The 17,703-nt window shown below is 35.1% G+C and overlaps 1 protein-coding gene across 2 annotated transcripts; it reads right to left on the reverse strand.

Moving 5' to 3' along the window:
• Window positions 1-1,791: 1,791 nt before the first annotated feature.
• On the reverse strand, window positions 1,792-16,047 carry LOC139869959 (uncharacterized). Of its 2 annotated transcripts, none has more exons than XM_071857811.1 (22): window positions 15,025-16,047; window positions 13,997-14,112; window positions 13,672-13,880; window positions 12,887-13,006; window positions 12,385-12,519; window positions 12,181-12,306; window positions 11,218-11,273; window positions 11,053-11,143; window positions 10,828-10,945; window positions 10,537-10,749; window positions 7,632-7,959; window positions 6,695-6,788; window positions 6,228-6,336; window positions 5,423-5,694; window positions 5,217-5,344; window positions 4,707-4,941; window positions 3,831-4,019; window positions 3,345-3,628; window positions 2,995-3,175; window positions 2,662-2,904; window positions 2,361-2,452; window positions 1,792-2,285 (listed from the first exon to the last, which is right to left on the reverse strand). In XM_071857811.1, exons 1-22 carry the CDS (start codon window positions 15,813-15,815, stop codon window positions 2,138-2,140), a joined length of 4,278 nt encoding a protein of 1,425 aa, XP_071713912.1. In that variant the 5' UTR covers window positions 15,816-16,047; the 3' UTR covers window positions 1,792-2,137. The 2 variants fall into 2 exon arrangements, with proteins under 2 accessions (XP_071713912.1, XP_071713911.1); XM_071857810.1 differs by having other exon boundaries at window positions 2,995-3,178.
• Between the last annotated feature and the right edge of the window lie 1,656 nt (window positions 16,048-17,703).

The following is a 17,703-nucleotide window of genomic DNA, read 5'->3' on the forward strand; positions in this document are numbered from 1 at the left end:
TGAACAATAGTCCTAAATCTCTGCATACAGTATACCAAATTTAGGCTTCTTAAATTTATTTTGATGAAAGTGTTAGTAATCTAAAACTAAAGATGGAAGCACTTACAATACTATATATGTCGTATTTTTTTCACCCTAAATTATATATTTGTAGTCGCTTACATATGTCAATTTCATTTTATGTGTGGTTTAATAGTTTAATGGAAATATTACTGATATGCTTTGTTTGTGCTAAAAAGTTTAGTTATTAAAGCTTAATTAATGTATTTTGAATGATATAATCCTACATAATACGAACATTGTAAGCTAATTTTTTGTTTGGTCAGAGTTCAAATCTTTTATAATGATTTTCGCTTTTAACCGAAATCGAACCGAATTTGAATTTGGTTTTCGGTTTTGGTTTCAAATTTCGGTTCGGTTTTGCCTTAAAATTTTTCAAAACCGAATACACGGAACCGATTAAACCGAAAACCGAACCGATGAACACCCCTACATTTATAGATCTTGTTAATTTAAGGGCAAAATCCATAAAAAGGTAACTTATTTTACCATTTTTCATATTTTAGGTAATCTATTTTGTTTTACTACAAAAAAAGGAGTCTTTTTTTAAAAGTTAAGCAAATAAAGAGGTGTTGTTAACTTTTTTCGTTAAATGCCAATGTGACATTCCACATCATCAGTTTTATCCATGTGGATTGCTTACATGTACGTATTTCTGAATTCCATATCATTAGTTTAAAAACCCAATTATTTCTTTTTTCAAAAGAAAAAAAAAACAAAATTAATACGAAGATACACTAATTCAAAGACAATCCGTTTACATAAACTCAATTCCATTCACAAACTCAATTCCTTATACAAACATAATCTCAATTCCATTTATAAACATAATACAAAGACGAATTGCTCACTCGATGTATTACACGACGCCTTAAAATCATTAAGATGACCACCGACGGCGAAGATGACCCCGGAGAATACGACAACTACCGCCCGTTTTAGTGGTAAACATCGGAGTGTTCGAGATCTAGTCGGATCTGGTTTGCAATATCGTGAAATCTGGGTAATGTATTTCATTTTCGTCAGATATGAAATAAGTTGTAGATATTTGTTTTGAGTTGCTGATTTTTATCCGGATGAATTTGTGCAAGCAGCTTGATGTCAGCCATTGGGTTGTAAACATAATGATATTGTGAACCATAGATTTGTTATTTATAATTAGGTTTTCTATTTGTATGATGATGATTTCAGTTGGTGACAAAAATATATGATGATGAGTTAAGATGCTGATGATTTCACATAAGCAAATTAGTATTTATCATTATATATGTCGAAGTGTAATAAGTTACTCTTTTTATTGCCAGTATCATCGAAAACATTTGAAATCTTCCTTCGTAAACTCCTAAATCTATCTCCCAGTCAATTTCCGTAACCATAATAAGTCAATAACATGTATTTTTTCAGCACTTAATACAAGTAGTAACTAGTCAAAAATATGGTAATCATTAGTAACTAGTGGCAAATATGGTAATCGTATTGATTACCATCTGGTTCTGAATCTTAACATGAAAGCGAGTTCATTAGATTGTGTAATAAGCTACTCCGCATATTAAACGCCTTTAGTACATATAATCCTCCTTTATTGAGTACTAAACTTTGAAGAATTACTCCCTCTTATTGCTGAAATACCTCTCTTTTGAGCAAATTAACTTCGAAGTTAGAAGATTTTCATTGTCACCCACATAGACAAAAAGATACGTTGAAATATCAACAAACCCTACTCGTCTCTGATTAGAGTCTGAATGAATATGTATTTCTAAGTAGATCTTTATTCTGTTTCTCGCCAAAATAAATAAATAAATAAACCCCTAAATCTATGTCAATTTTGTACCTCATTTTATAAAAGATAGACATAAATGATCACGTCAATTTGTCACCAGATGGACAAAAAAATGGGTTGAAAAATTAACAAACCCTAGTCGTCTAATCTATTTGTTCCAGTAACAAACACAAGCCATCTTCCCCGGCTCTAAAACTAGCCAACGTTTGGTGCATTTGTGCATATTGAAGCATTATCTTTTTCTTTCTCTTTCCTTTGCTGGTTTGTATTCTACGCTTTATTTCATCTTTTATTCTATCATGAATGCCAAAAAACGTCAGGGTCATTACAGTACAATGTTCGATCTTGAATTTCTTGATTAGCCACATGATAATCGATTAATTGTGCCTGTACTATTTTACACAGCATCAGCCCAGATGGAAGCATCCACCATCCGCCATCATCCCTGAAACAAACTTAAAACATTATTCATAATGCACAATTAGACGTTGAAGGAAAATGAAAGATAGAATCCACTTACATGCTTATGCTCCACGACAAAACATTCAGATCATCATCGCTGGGTGAGATTAGACTCTTGTAATGATAATATCCACATATGAAGGCGACCATCTGTTCCACACAAAGATTATAAAATTACTTCCAAGGCAACATTTGACCCCGTTGGACCCATTTGACCCGTTTCCTTCAAAGCTACTTTTCTTAGTTGACCCAAAGGAGATTAAATGTAACCCAATTAACACATTTGTAAGTAGTGGGTCAAAAGTGCCACCTTTAACAATAACAAAACTAACATTCAAGACTTGGACTAGAGAACTTACAACATTGACCAAGGATGTGATGTTCCAGAGGGCATAAAAGCGTGCAAGGCCTGATGAACGCTTAGGTGTATGACTAAATAAAGCACTAATTCCAGCTGGGAATGGAAGGAGTATACCAAGAGGGGGAAGAAATAAGACCAGAACAAAATCTGTCATAGAATTTGAGTAAAGCTGAAGCAACAACAGTAACACAAGAATAAAATCCCCTAGAAGAAGAATAGATATCACCATCCCAACAAGATCCTGCCACAAATGATAAAAAAAGTTCACAATCTCAGTAAGTGTTTACAAAGTTACGAGTAGATAAAGTCAACTTTCGAGTGTTTGAAGTACCTGATGACCGATTGATTTGGTGTTGCAAATAATAAAAGATAAAGGGTACCACAGCATGTTCTCTTTAAGTGTTCTTAAGCTATTATTGTTTAGAATCCATTCTGATGCTCTTCTATGTGCAATTAACGGCTCAGACTCTCGTCTAGGCTCTTCAAATTTATCATGATAATTAGGAAAATAGCTGCTGTACATCATGTAACAAGTATGTAAGCATCAGATTATCGAATTGGTAAAGTAAAGTAGGGTAGATCCGTATCCAAAACAGGGTCGATCCATTTAGATGCAGTATACTAGTATTTCACAAGTGAGGTACACAAACCATAAGGCAAAGGGCTACATATGATGAATACCTTGACTGAACCAAAGATAAAGTATGTGGCCCATAAACTGAAGGTGGTGACCGCTCATCCTCAACAGCCGAGACGACCAATCCAAATTGATAATAACCAGATGCAGTAGCTTGAAACCGAGCTAAATCAACACGTATATGTTGGGCACTTAAAGTTGGATTTGCATGTGTATCAAGCCAGCTTATGATTGGTCGGAAGGTTGACTTCAGTTGATCACACCGCACAAGGCGTAGCTGGGCATTTAGACCAGCTACCAACCGATACCAAGTGGTGGACGGGACAGCCTGCAAAGAGATAATGACCTGCTTAGTAATGAGAGACCAGATGTGTGTTTCAATTATGGATGTTAACGAACGAAGCACTTAACGAACTACTTGAAATATTTATACAATATTATACCAACACATACACATACACATACATACCTAAAATACAATTATTTAATATCAAATTGGTTTTCTGGAATACACTAGAATCAAACCGTACCTGGCTCATAAGGCTAGTTAGAATATTGTCGCTATGAAGAACAAAAGGAGCCATGTAACTTCCGTCACCTCCAAAAACTAAAGAGAGCGGAAACCTTTGATGAAGTGGAGGAGGAAGGTCATCTCTCTTCTCATCTCCACCCAGGAAGAAATCCACATACGCAAGCATCATATCAGAAGTAGCAGATACCTACCATTTATTTATTTATTTAACACGATAAACAACAAAGTTATTATTTATCTTATAGTTGTACAGCTTGTAATTGACTTCTATAAAACTACATACTATAGAAACCAAACATGTATGTGTTATCTAGATAATATGTACATTGCTTATCAATAAGGCTATAGTGAGTAGCATAGATTTGACAAACATACATAATCCTATGAATCACAAGTTATTTGTTGGTGTGATGTCGTATTTGTGGAGTGCCTACATTGAATCTCAAAACTCAGCCTTAAACTCACATGGGTAATTTTTGGTGGCATCTAGTAATAACCCAGGCAAGAGATAACAAAATGTTAAGGGGTTGACTAACAAATCAAAACATACAACTTTCCTTGACCATAATTTTTTAATGTTAAATATTTCCCACGGTGTCAAATATGATTACCATCTACATTATTTCAATATCAATCTAACACCATTAAGGTTTAGTGCATTTGATACACAATTTAGACAACTCACAACCTGCTGACCCATTTGACATGCTTTTTTTCAGAAAATTTCTTCATAAGGATACATGTTTGAACACGATTACTCCAATTTAAAACTTAATTAGTTGAATTAGCCAACTCTACCAAAAACACAAATGATAGTGGTTTCACAAGGTGCTTCATTTGTATAGTAGATGAGTAGAAAGGATATAAAAGAAACCTTAAGACCCTCATACAGGGCACGAGAACGACAAGAACGTAAGCAAGCATGATCATACTCTGATCTAACAAACTCACGCAGTCTCTGTATCTTCTTTTTGCGACACCATTGCAGCCATGTCCAGGAAAATGGATAGGCGACGATTGAAAGGATGCTGTAAAATGATCCTTCCCACCAGTGATAAGCTGCTAAACTATTTATCTCTTCTGCAAACCTATTGAATGCATCTTCATATCTGCCACATCATCAAGTATTTTATAAAAATTCAGCCTGTACCAACTCTTTTAAACTGGTAGTGATTTTTAGAAAGAAATTGATAGTAAACAAAATGATTTTTAGAGAAATACTTTATTTTCTACAATAAGTGACAATTTCGCCCTGCTTCAACCATACGAAGATGCCCATTTGACACCAACCTGTTTTAACCTGATACCCAACCCGCCCATTTTAAAAAAATAATAATAATAATAATAATAATAATAATAATAATGAAAAAGAGATGATGCATACACAATTTCAGCTACTTGTTCAGAAGGAGAATGAGGAAGATGCCATGGTTCACTGAATGTATTAGATCCCAAAAAATACATCCTGTGAACATGATTTTGGGATTCCTCGTTTCTATTTGTTTCAAGAACCTGAAAAGAAGAAACAAAATTATTTTTATTATTACAATAAAAAGCAGGACCAAGTATAAAAGTTGTCTACAGTCAGACCTCATTTAATGACTCCAAGAAAGGAACAGATCGATCTAATTGCAAGCCACGTCGAGCAGGCATTAGGCCAGGCAATTCATCCCCACCAATAAATTTAACACGAGCAACACTAAGTACAAGACCAAAAAGCATGAGTAGACTTAGGAGCATGAAACCAAATACCCATGGTCCTCCAAATGTATAAATCAACTCCTCAAATGTTGTATAACAGTGTGGCATGTGGTATCTCTCTGAAACACACTGGTAGGGGCATGGAATATCAGCAACACCGCCTGTAATGTTAAATGAATCGTTAAAATGCGCCCACTCCCACTGACCTAAAAAAATAAGATATCTGTAGGAAAATGTATGATCTAGAGGTGGCAAAATGGGTGGGTGTGCAGGTTATGTAACAGGGCAGAACAAACAAATCAACAATTATTGTACTCGTCAGGCTAGACGGATTCACCTTATGCACTTCTTGTCCAAAGATTCTATTTTATTAAAAGTCATTTTCGTTCTAAAAAAATAATGTATCAAATATGATTACAGAAATTATTTTCTTTTAGTGATTAATTAAATTGAATTTATGGATAAAATGATTAACAAAGTTTTATGCATTAAAACTACACTCGGGGTGAGTTTATACCTATACAATTCAAACTAGGTTGATTATGTTTTGGATAAAGCATAAAACGAATTGACCCATTCATCAGTAAATGGGTCAAAATTGCCAACACTATCAAGGAGTAGCACCATTATATTGAAACTCTAGAAACAATCTACCTATTTTAAATAGATGAAACAGAAAATTAAACAGCAATACCTCTAACAGGAGTAAAACTGGCTCGATGTGGAAACTCGAGAGCCGGGCAATCATAGCAAAGAGATCTTTCAGACCCGCTGACATTCTTGTAGGTTCCAAGTGGGCATTCCTACATTAAAGTTATCACAGTTGAGTCACTGAGAGCTAAAATAGCTAATATAAACACATATATCACTGATAGGTCTATAAAAATGTGAGCACTGTAATCCTTACTATTGAATATTGACCCTTTTGATTGTGGCTCAATCTTTGTATGTTTAACGTGAAAGTCCCGTCTATTTTTTATTTATATTTTTTGATAGAACAAATGAACTGAAGACAATACTGACATAGTTTGGTCACAAACAGATCAAATGGTTAAAATAAAATAGTGCTGAATATTTTTTTCAAGCAACTTCTCTGATTTTTAAAGCAGTCAATGAATTGCATTTCCAAAAAACATGGGGAGTGGAAAGAAACACATGTACCTCACAAAAGATACCATAAAGGCCTTTTGGACAAACTATGCCAGTTATAGTTCCATTGTCCCCTGCTTGGCCCATACCTCTACCAACTCCTCCTCTGCCATATTAAACGAAGCAAAAGCATAATAATAAGAGTATGTAAAAACAGAAGTTGAGGTTGTAAAACATACACACATAAGTAGTTTATATGATACACGTTACATGATAAGATGTAATTTGAGAGTGTGAGCACATGTACATGCACTGATAAATAATTAAGCTCCAGAACAGTGGATACCCTTTATTAAAGTTTTAGAGCATAAAACAGCATCCAGTGAGCAACTATATCCACTATAATTAAACAGATCATCCACAACTTAATATGACATTTCATGTCCAAATATGGACATGCTTACTCTATTACTTAGCATAGACACTACTTTTTTACTTATTCACATACATTTTCCAGTATTTATAGAGTCCGATAAGGTCACTAAACAACCATTCAACTAAAAGGATATAGATTAGTTATAGAACTGGGAGTTTGAACATAGTTACTTGCATGTGTTGCTTTTGGTTATGTTTTATCCCTAACGTTTCAAACAGGTAAAATTAAAACATTGGCTTAACAGAGATGGATCGAACAGGTTGGAAGACTCCTAATAAAACATCCTTAATCATATTGTAGAAAGTATAAATTATTATCGAAAGTACATATACAACATTGTTTTAGCCTTTATACACTCACTGTTGTAATAAATATGTTACAAACATTTGACCAAAATAGGGTTGACCTGCACCAATAGATTACCTGTTTTGAGTTTGACCCATTACCCGACCTGCCCATGTTCCCATCTTAACATAGTTGTTCGCATACAAAACTATGATAAAGAACAAATATAAAGAATAACATATAGTACAGATAGTATGAAAGAATGTAGTAATGTGTCAAGATTCAAACCCAATATTAATGCTTCCATTTACACTTGCCATTGGCTGATACTCATCCCCAACAGTAATATCTGACCAGTGAAAATGAATCCTACCACCGCCACCACCACCAGCATTTTGACTACCATGGCCTCCAACGGTTGAGATCGAAGATGAGTTGCCAAGTGTCAAACGGTCAACAAAGAGAAGAACACTTCCACCAGATCCACCACCCGGACTAGTATCGGTAATAGTCTTGACATCCTGCTTTCTTATCTTTTGTGAATAGCTTTCACCATCAGCTGTGAGCAAGCCATAAACGTACAAACTTGACAAAGAGTGCTCTAGTGAACCCATCACTATTTCAATTAAGAAAAATAAGAAAACAATTCCAATTAGCTAACTTCCAAATATGCATCAAAATAGATGATATATATTTGTACATTTAATGTGTCAAAACAGGTGAATCCATAGTGTGAAGCATATTAATGTGTGTTTCTAAACATCAATACTTCCAATGTTTGGTTGAGCATTCTCTAAGTAGTAAAGGTAGTGAATGAGTCAAAACAGGTGAATTTATCGTATCAAAGTTTCATAATAATATCTAACTTAACTTATTCAAAAATAAATCAGGTCAGGATATTGAGAACAACTGAATAATACTGTGGGTGACTTTCAACTCATTTCATAATTTGGTAAGCTTTTCAAGTTGACCATTCAACCCTTGAACATAAAATATAAACCATAACTCATTTAAACTAAATGGGCTTCAAATCTACTAAGAGGATCTAACTCTGCGAGTACCAAAAACAATATGATCGAAGCATTAAAGATCCAGAAGCTTAGCTATGATTCCACCAAGCACTAGCACAATGTAACCAAAATTAACCCATTCAAAGTAAATGGGCTGACATTGGCGATCGAGTGGACAACGCTTTGGATATGTAAGATACGATGACATTGGCGATATGGAATGCTTCATCAGAGTATTAAACACCATTCAAATAAATGGTAGACGGATTCGTGCGTTCAAGGCATTGGAGAGAAAACATGGAGTGGCAAATCGTTCAGGGTGTTATGATAATAAAAGCTCCCCGGAGGCTGCTAGAAACATGGACTTCCCGACTGCTCCTTGGAATCGTGTTTCATCTAAACCATCCAAATGGGAAGGAAGAACCTTTGTTGATACACTAACAGGTGAAGATAAGAACTCCAAGAAGTTTCTGTTTCAGACGAGTGATCGTATCGAAATAAAGGTAGGGGAAATGTGTCTCGAGTTTAATCTTCCTGTTTCTGTGAACAATCACAACCTCGTGTTTAGCTATAGTAAAGAACGGTTATCGTGGACCTTGGTTGAAGTGAATAACAAACAGCTTGATGTCGCTGATATCGATGGTTTGAGAAAGGGTATCATGTCTGGTACTAAAGACAAGGGTATACTATTCCAAACCTTTTCTGGTGAGGCCAAAGACAATGTTGTGAACATTGAATCGACAACCAGTGAAAAAGACAAAGCTCATTCTGGTTCGTCGGTTTTTTCTCCGGCAGAAGATGTCGAAGAAGGTGAGATAATTATGGATATTTCTACTCACGACAATGAGATTACTACAAGTATCGGTGACCTTCAGGCAAAGGTTCCCACACCGGAGGTGGATTCCAACGTTGATCGGGAGGCAAAGGGATCCCAGAGAGACGTTTCAATTCCGTCGGATGATCCTACTGTTTCTCATGGGTTATCCGGCGGCGTACAGTCGAATAACTCCAACAATTGCCAAAAAGAAAAACCTACGCTGGTCAAGAATTTAGAGTCATCTGATGTTAAAACATGTGAGAAGATTCATGTTTCGTCGTCGTTATTTACTCCGGCGAAGGATGACAACGACGGTAGAGAGTCTCCGATCAACGGATTTGAGGGTAGTTCGATGGTTGCGGATGCCCATGAGTCTCCAGGCATCGATTCATGTGCATCTTTCTCATGTTCCAAAGATGGGCGCTCCCTTCCCGAGGCTGACGTGGGAAATAGTAAAAGCTTCACGCATGCTTGTGAGAATTCAATTTCAAAGTTTAAAGTTGAGAAAAGTGAATTTTTAAATGCATGCATGCGTAACTTTTCAGCTGGGTGTAACTTTAACAATGTTAGTAATCATGTCAATTCACTACGTGATATTGCATCAAAGCATGGTCCACAAAAATCAAATGATGTTTTCTATTCACTTAGGCCATTTGTTGGACCATCATATGGGCCAAATGATTTGGGCTCCTCGTTTTCTATTGGGCTAAATACAGATTTGTCTGTGGATGAATCTATTGGGCAAAGCCTAAAAAATGCGAATTATAGTAGTTCAAACATCTACCGTGGTAGCTCGTTTTCGTATTAAAGAGAGAAAAGCCCATCCATTAATTAAAAGTCATTTCATTAATCATGTTTGGGGAAGGAAAAATATGAAGCGTAACCGACGTCGGGATAAATTTCGATGGTGTGAAAGATATATTATTGATGATGTGATGAATGATTCGGAAGAGGACGATGATGAAGTTGATTGTTGCTCATGTTCCTCATCATGCTCATCTTCGGGCTCAGAAACATAGTTTTAAAAACTAGTCGTGGTGTTTCATCATTTCGGGGTCATGTATGTATGTGGTTCTCGTGTATGGGTTCGTGTATGGTCTTTTGTGTGGTTCTTTAGTAGTTGGGCTAGGGGTTTGCGTCTTTCCTTTAGTGTTTTCGTGCTAGTGTGTTCGAGTTTTTGTTAGTTTGTGTGTGGTCTCGTGTCTTGTCTAGCTTCTTGCTAGTTTGTTCGTTTATTTTTATATATATTTAATACATTTTTGCCTTTCAAAAAAAAAAGTAAATGGGCTGAAGTTCTCACATCAACTTAGGAGATTCAAGAGTACCAAAACCAACAAGATTAGACATTAACAATCCAGAAGCTTACCTATGATACCACCACCAGCAGTTGCACCACCCAGACTATCATTCCCACTGCCACTACCAAGTTCACAGGGGAAATCAGCATCACCATAAACAACGCCACCCTCCACAATCATACTATCATTATAGTATCCATTGCCACCTCTGCCACCATGTCCTCCGCCACCACTGGGACCCGCACTCAAGGATTTTCCTTTACCCATCCCACCAACACAGCCTACAGTAGTTACAAATCACAATTGAACTAAGTAACAAGTTATACTAGCAGAAAAAGGCTAAGCAAAAAAAGTGATACCTAATCCAGAAGCAGTTACAGTTCCAGAGGGTTGGATAACAACAGTTCTGACCCATTGGAAATGAACAACGGATCCTTCAATTGAACCTTCAATAAATATCTCTTCAACTCGACATATCTGTGTAAAAATATCAACTAATCAGACAATAAGGAATACTTTTTAAGTATTTAACAACATTATCTAGTCAAAAGAACTGGATCAGAATTAAAATGATAAATTATGACCTGAAGAGTGAAGGACAATGTGGAGTTCACATTGCAATCTTCGGGCGGATGAATTAATTCCATGGGGCAAACCTCGTGTTCGCAGTTTGACCTGTCATATATTAATGTATAATCTACCAAAGCCTGAACCAAACTATGGACTAGTACTAAATCATAGGTACTTACAAGTGATTATTAGTAGTGTTCTCTAATGGACCACGGAGCACAGATCCAGGTTCAACCTACATGTGTGGCCAAACACACTGACTTAAGCAGAAATGTGTAATCGTAAAGATAAATTAAAGTCAAAAGTGGCATAAAAAATCTCAACAATATGTTTTACTAGTGATTGATTTATGAGACCCGAAATGAATACACTCATACACTTGTCTGTGATAGATTTATATGCGAGAGCTGATGATACTGATCTTTATAAATTACGACTCAAAACTAGAGGTGGCAATACAGGAGGATCGGATGGATTAGGTAACTGGTCAACACGATTGAATCTGAGATGCGGATAGTTAGCGGTCAGGTCAGGATGGGTCGAATAGTCGAACTACTAATACTTTTCTGTTATCTATTATGACCAAACAATTGATTTATGAACTAGCAATATAGTTTTTTTTTAATAAATTGACTCAGGTACCAACAGGTCTTTGGCCAAGTGATATATGGTTGTCCCACCAACCAAGAGGTTGTGGGTTCATGTTTCATCAGAAACACGGGTGTAAAAAAATGTGTATATTGGTTTCAAATTAAATTGATATAGGAAGGATTTTACAAGTATTTAAATTTAAATACATGTTGAACGACTGTGAATCACTCAAACCGTTTCACTTATATATAGGCATATAGCTGAGTCTGTATAATTGACCCATTATTAATAGATACAGCCTGAATAAACCTAAACCCTTTCCCAATAAAAGAAAATCATTTATCCACCTCTAGTTTAAACTATGAATATTTAATGGAAACCTAGTTGGAGATTATTCCAATTCACAGGTAAAGGTTCTCAATATCACAAAATTGTTGTATCATTAATACAAAGAGTTAATAGTTGTAACAATTATGACGCCTTCAAAGAAACAAATCTACTTTAATGTACTCTTGCCTAGTAAGTTAAATTATTAACATAAGTAGCCTTACATTGATACAGCAAAATATTGATAAAACCAGATGCTGAGCTTCTATAACATTTCCAGCCCCAGTTAAATTCAATGAACCTTGTCCATGAACACCAAGATTTGCATTCGATTGTATCACAGATCCTCCCTGGCATACGAGAAACCTTAACCACTGACTTAACTAACTAAAATGGTAACCTCTGACTTAATTTCAGCTTAAGTTTACCTTGAGAACCAGTAAATTGCTAGCCTCAAGCAATGAAGTGGCAATTATTGGATCACCCTCGCCATCCCCATCTATAAGCATTTTGGAATTCAACATCAAGTGCAATTTAACGGACATCCGCAATGCCCCATATATCTAAAAGAACATTTCAATGAAAGCGATAAGTATAACATTGCAACTTTTTTTTATTTATACTATAAGGAACCTTAAAAAAAAAAGATTTACAATGCAATGAATGTTATGTAGAATAAAAGGAAGATCCACATAATTAAAAACAATGTGAAAGAATTAATATGCAAAAAATATGTATTTTGAATGGGATATATATAATGAGTATAGAGGTTTTATGTTGCATAAGCTTTGAACATGCATGAAAAACAAACAGAAAAATAAAGAAATACCATAGTGTCAGGCTGCAGAATATCCATACGCATAAAATATTAAAGCCAGTATATAATCTCAAACTGAATTCTAAATTTCTTATATAATACCTCAAGCTTACCTTGATTATTGAATCACTCATTAAAAGTTCTTCGGCCATCAACTCAAACTCCGACACAGCATCATGAGGAAGACCGAAGCTTAAAACTGCAGCAGCTGAGAGACTAAGTGTTCCTTGAACCTATTTTTTACAAAGTAATATTATAAGCATATTTGCAATAAACCAGCAGTCAATCACTGTGCTTTCAAATGCAAACAAGTTGACTATTAAACAGTTAGAAACATGCATCAAGAATCAAAATAAGTAAAGATAGAGTTGCTAAAATTGCCGTGGGTAATGGGTCCAACAGGTCTGATAAACCCAGGCAATATTATTACTTTTATAAATGTATGATAGTAGACCTGCATGGATATGACGATGCATACGCTATCACGGGAACTATGTACATGCAATATTTACACAATGACCCATTTGCAATAACAGAAAATGAATTGGGTCAGACTCAGCCTTAATCAGCATAACAGAAACAAAGCAATTTCAACCTAAAAACTGTTTCTGTTTTATATTAAAAAATAGTGTGTCAAATCTGATAATAAAAATCATATTATACTCATAAAGTACTTTGAATAAGATAAATGTGGGGGTTTTATGCATCAGACGAACATTGTAGGCAAATATAGACAAAAACTTGACTTGTTTCGCCCATTTAACCATTTCTTAGTGCACTAATTTCTTCCTACTTCACGCATTTGATCCATTAGAGATTGAGTAGAATCCGGCTCGGCCCATTTATACATAAACGAGCAGAAAGTGCCACCTCTAAAATAACTTGTTGACAAGCTAACCTGCACACGACTCCAACGCAGGGGAACAGCAGCTCTAGCATACTCTTGGATATCAACACTTGTCCAGCGAGGCTGATTTGGAAATGCAAAAAGAGGTGTGTTTGTATCTGTAGACATGTTGTGGTTGTTAACACGAAGCTTTCTTGGAACTGCATCATAAAAAGTGCCTGCTGCACCAGAGTTTGCATGACACCCATAACTTTCTCCACCTGCAAACGTTAAGTAAACGGGCATTTAAAACCATATTGATAAAATGTTCCCAAGTTAGACAACAACCATCATTTTGTATGCCCTATATAATGACATTATGGTATTATGAATGTACCGTGGGTATAAAATGTTTGGTCGTCACGCCTGCTGAATACATTCACGGCAATTCTTCCACCAGCACCTCCGGCAAACCCATTACCTCCAGATGCACTTATGATCCCGCCACCTGTCCTGCTCTTCAAATAACAAAGTAAAAAACAAGAGCAAGTGTATTTAGAAAGTAATTGGACATTTAATGCGATTATTACATATATTACTGCTTATGCTTATTAGCGAAATCTGAATATCATTTAGGTTTTCATGCTCCTCAACTAAAATTAGGTTAGTTATGTAATCTTGCAGATGTATCTGAATGTAATCTTGCACGAGACTGCACTCATTTGACAATAAATCATCAATTGATGTGAAGCCTAAACCTCCTCTGAGGTGTAAAGGAAGGTTTGGAAAAACAACTTTTATCAATCTATCAAATATTTTACATGGGATAAAATAGTTATTTCACTATTAATGTCATATATGTCGTGGACATCTAGAATAGCTGAAAAAAATAACTGTTTTCCATAATAAGGGGAGGCTCATAATATAAGATGCCTAGCAAACACTTAATACAAACATTAGTTCTTTCTAAAGCTGAAACACGGGTTGATCCAGTAGAGAGCCTCTTAAACACACACATACCAATACATCAATTTATATTTTATTTATTAATTTATTTGAGTAAGGGTTTCCCCGGTAACTTTTAACCACAAGATTTTTAAAAATACCATGCGTCAATTTTAAGTTAGCAGATAACACACTGAGTGCTAAAGGAATTACAATAACAGTTATACAGAGTTTGGATTGTTCTTTCTATATACATAAAGAAAAAGTATGTAAAAGCATTTGTGACCGTTTGCCATTCAAAAGGTCACTTATGACAAGCTGAATGTTATAGTATGCACAATTTCATATGGCAACTCATATGCATAGTATATCAACTTCGCAAACTATTAATTGAACATTTAAGATATGGTGAATCAGGAAGTTACCAATCTACCATATACAACAACAAAAAAAAACATATACAAAAAAAAGGACCATTACATTTTTTGCGACCTCAGGAAAATGCTGCCACCAGAGCCTCCTCCGCCTTTTAACCCGCCATCACCACCATCAGCAAAAATACTCCCAGAAACTTCAACAACATCAACCACCTCAACCCAGACCCTTCCACCTCCACTCCCTCCATAATCTTCATCTTTACTAGTGGTCCCACCTTTACTCCCATAACTATACGGTTCAGACAGACTCGACCAACCGTAAGCATCACCTCCCCATACATCCTCAGGAAGCTTTGTATTATCCACAACACAACATGCACCTCTCCCACCATACCCTCCACCACCGCCTAACGCTAATTCAGGTGTTCCACTCGTATACTCCGGTGGATCACCGCCTAAGGCAGTTACATTCACAACCGAACCTTCATCAAACGTCGCATTGCCAGCGGTCACATGAACTGTTCCTGCTACTATCTCTGAATTCAACCCTAACTTAAACTCAGAACTAAGATTAATAATTATAGAACAACCAAAACTAGGGCATGCTAATTTAACTCTAGGTAATATAATCAGATTCCCTTTTCCTTCTATATATACATCACTCATAAATATCAAACTAGAATTCAGTTCACACGTTGTGTCTAAACTACCAATACCTAGTAAATCGTCTTCGCACGATAGCGAAGGAGGATGCGGTGGCGGAGAAGGTGGCGGGGGTGACGGCGGTGAATAATCTCCATGAAAATCAACAAAATTAGGGTTGGAGGAAATGAAATTGAAGTTGTATATACTAATAATTATAACTATTTTTGAATAAAAATTACGTGCAAACATTGGATTAGATTGATTGAAGACTGCTTTATGAGAGGTCGTGAGAGTGACGGAGAACGGTGGAAGACGGTAGGGGACCACCGGAATGGCGAGAATGATTTGATTGTGAGTTTGATCAATCAGGAAAGAATGATTCACTGGTAATTTGGCACATCATTGTCCAATTGAATTGAATTGAATTGAATTGAAAGCAGATTGGGGCTTGATAAATGATTTTATTTATGTTCTTGCTTAAAAATTGGTAAATAGTTTTATGCATGTTTTTAGAAGAGCAATAAATAAATAAATATATGAACATATATATATTTATTTTAAAAATATACTCCGTATATATTCGATTGTCAAATATCAATTCTTTATTCGATTTATTTATCAAATATAAGATATATAAAATAAAATAGAATGTGGGTTTCCTCAATTTAATTAAAATCGAACTGGATTTAAATTCAATTTTTGATTTTGTTTCAATCTTAGTTCATGAATTTAATTTCGATTTTGCTTCAGAAATTTCAAAACCGAATAAATGGAGTTAAAAGAAAATTGAACTGATTAACAGCCTTAATCATTGAATTTTAATTAGTTTATAAATAGGTAGATGCCATATTACGCAAACTAACAAGCTATGTTTAGAGTTGTGGATATGGATATAATTACATGAATAAAAAATGGACATTTGTTTGGATTGAAAAGTTTAATTAGCTTATTATATTATCATGATAAAACATGTAAGAGATGATAAATTCGAAAAGGACATTAAAATTTGCTTACGCTTTTGAGTTTTTAACGAGAGAAAAAAACTGAAAAATAAAAAATCAAATCATCCAATTAGAAAATGCATAAGAAAAATAATACATAATGATCTTATTCAATTCTGTCATTCTCTCGAAATGTTCAGGAACACAACTTGTTTATTTCCTTCCACTTCCTCTTCTTTCCCTTTAAAGTGTGTTTGGCGACGAGTTTATTGAAGCTTATGAGAATTTGAACTTATGATTTTAATAAACTACAAGTCATAAGCTTTGTTTGGCATGCAATCAAAAGTAGATCTTATGTAAAAAAGAAGCTCTATAAAAAGAAGCTTTTAGAAATAGCTTCTTGAAAAAAGTAAAGCTTATGATAAGCTTAAGCTCCAGCTCCAGCCACCAGCTACAGCTCCAACCATAAGCTCTAGTTCCAACTAGTTTCGTCCAAACACATCCTTAAAGAACAACATTTGAATAGTGTAAAAATTTCACCAATTTTCAATTGGACTCCAAGCGAATAATCTTGGACCGTTAACTTTGCGTATGTTTATAAACTATTTGCTTCTAAAGTTAAAAAAAATGTTTTGTTCCAAAGGCAATGGAACAATTATGGAATTATCAATAGCTTAGACGGTTGCGTTTTTTGTCTCATTTTCTCGACATTTGCATTACTTTTTCCTTTTGCTAACATTTACATTACTTTTTTCATAATTATGTTTGATAAAACTAACTAATAGCTTGTAGTTCGTAGTTTGTAGGCATGAATGACAATGGATGTTTCATCCATGGATACCCATTAAATGTGATCCATTTATAACGGATATACATGATATACATAACCAATAATGAATATGGATATGGATGACTTAGATATTTTGTGGATCGAATATGGATGACAATTTATCATTCATAAATATATCCATTAACATTCAAGAGATACATTTATCTATATATACATATGTACGTACTACAATATATACATATACATCTACATATCTATATACATATACACATAACCTTATCTCAACGATGCCAAATAAACTGGTATCGCAAAAACTGGAGGTGTTCGTGTGGCGCGCTCAACGTAACCATCTCCTTGTTAGAACGGAGCTAGATAAAAGAGGGATCGACTTTGACACAACGAGATG

This window comes from Rutidosis leptorrhynchoides, chromosome 10 (genome assembly GCF_046630445.1).
Source record: "Rutidosis leptorrhynchoides isolate AG116_Rl617_1_P2 chromosome 10, CSIRO_AGI_Rlap_v1, whole genome shotgun sequence".
NCBI lineage: Eukaryota > Viridiplantae > Streptophyta > Magnoliopsida > Asterales > Asteraceae > Rutidosis > Rutidosis leptorrhynchoides.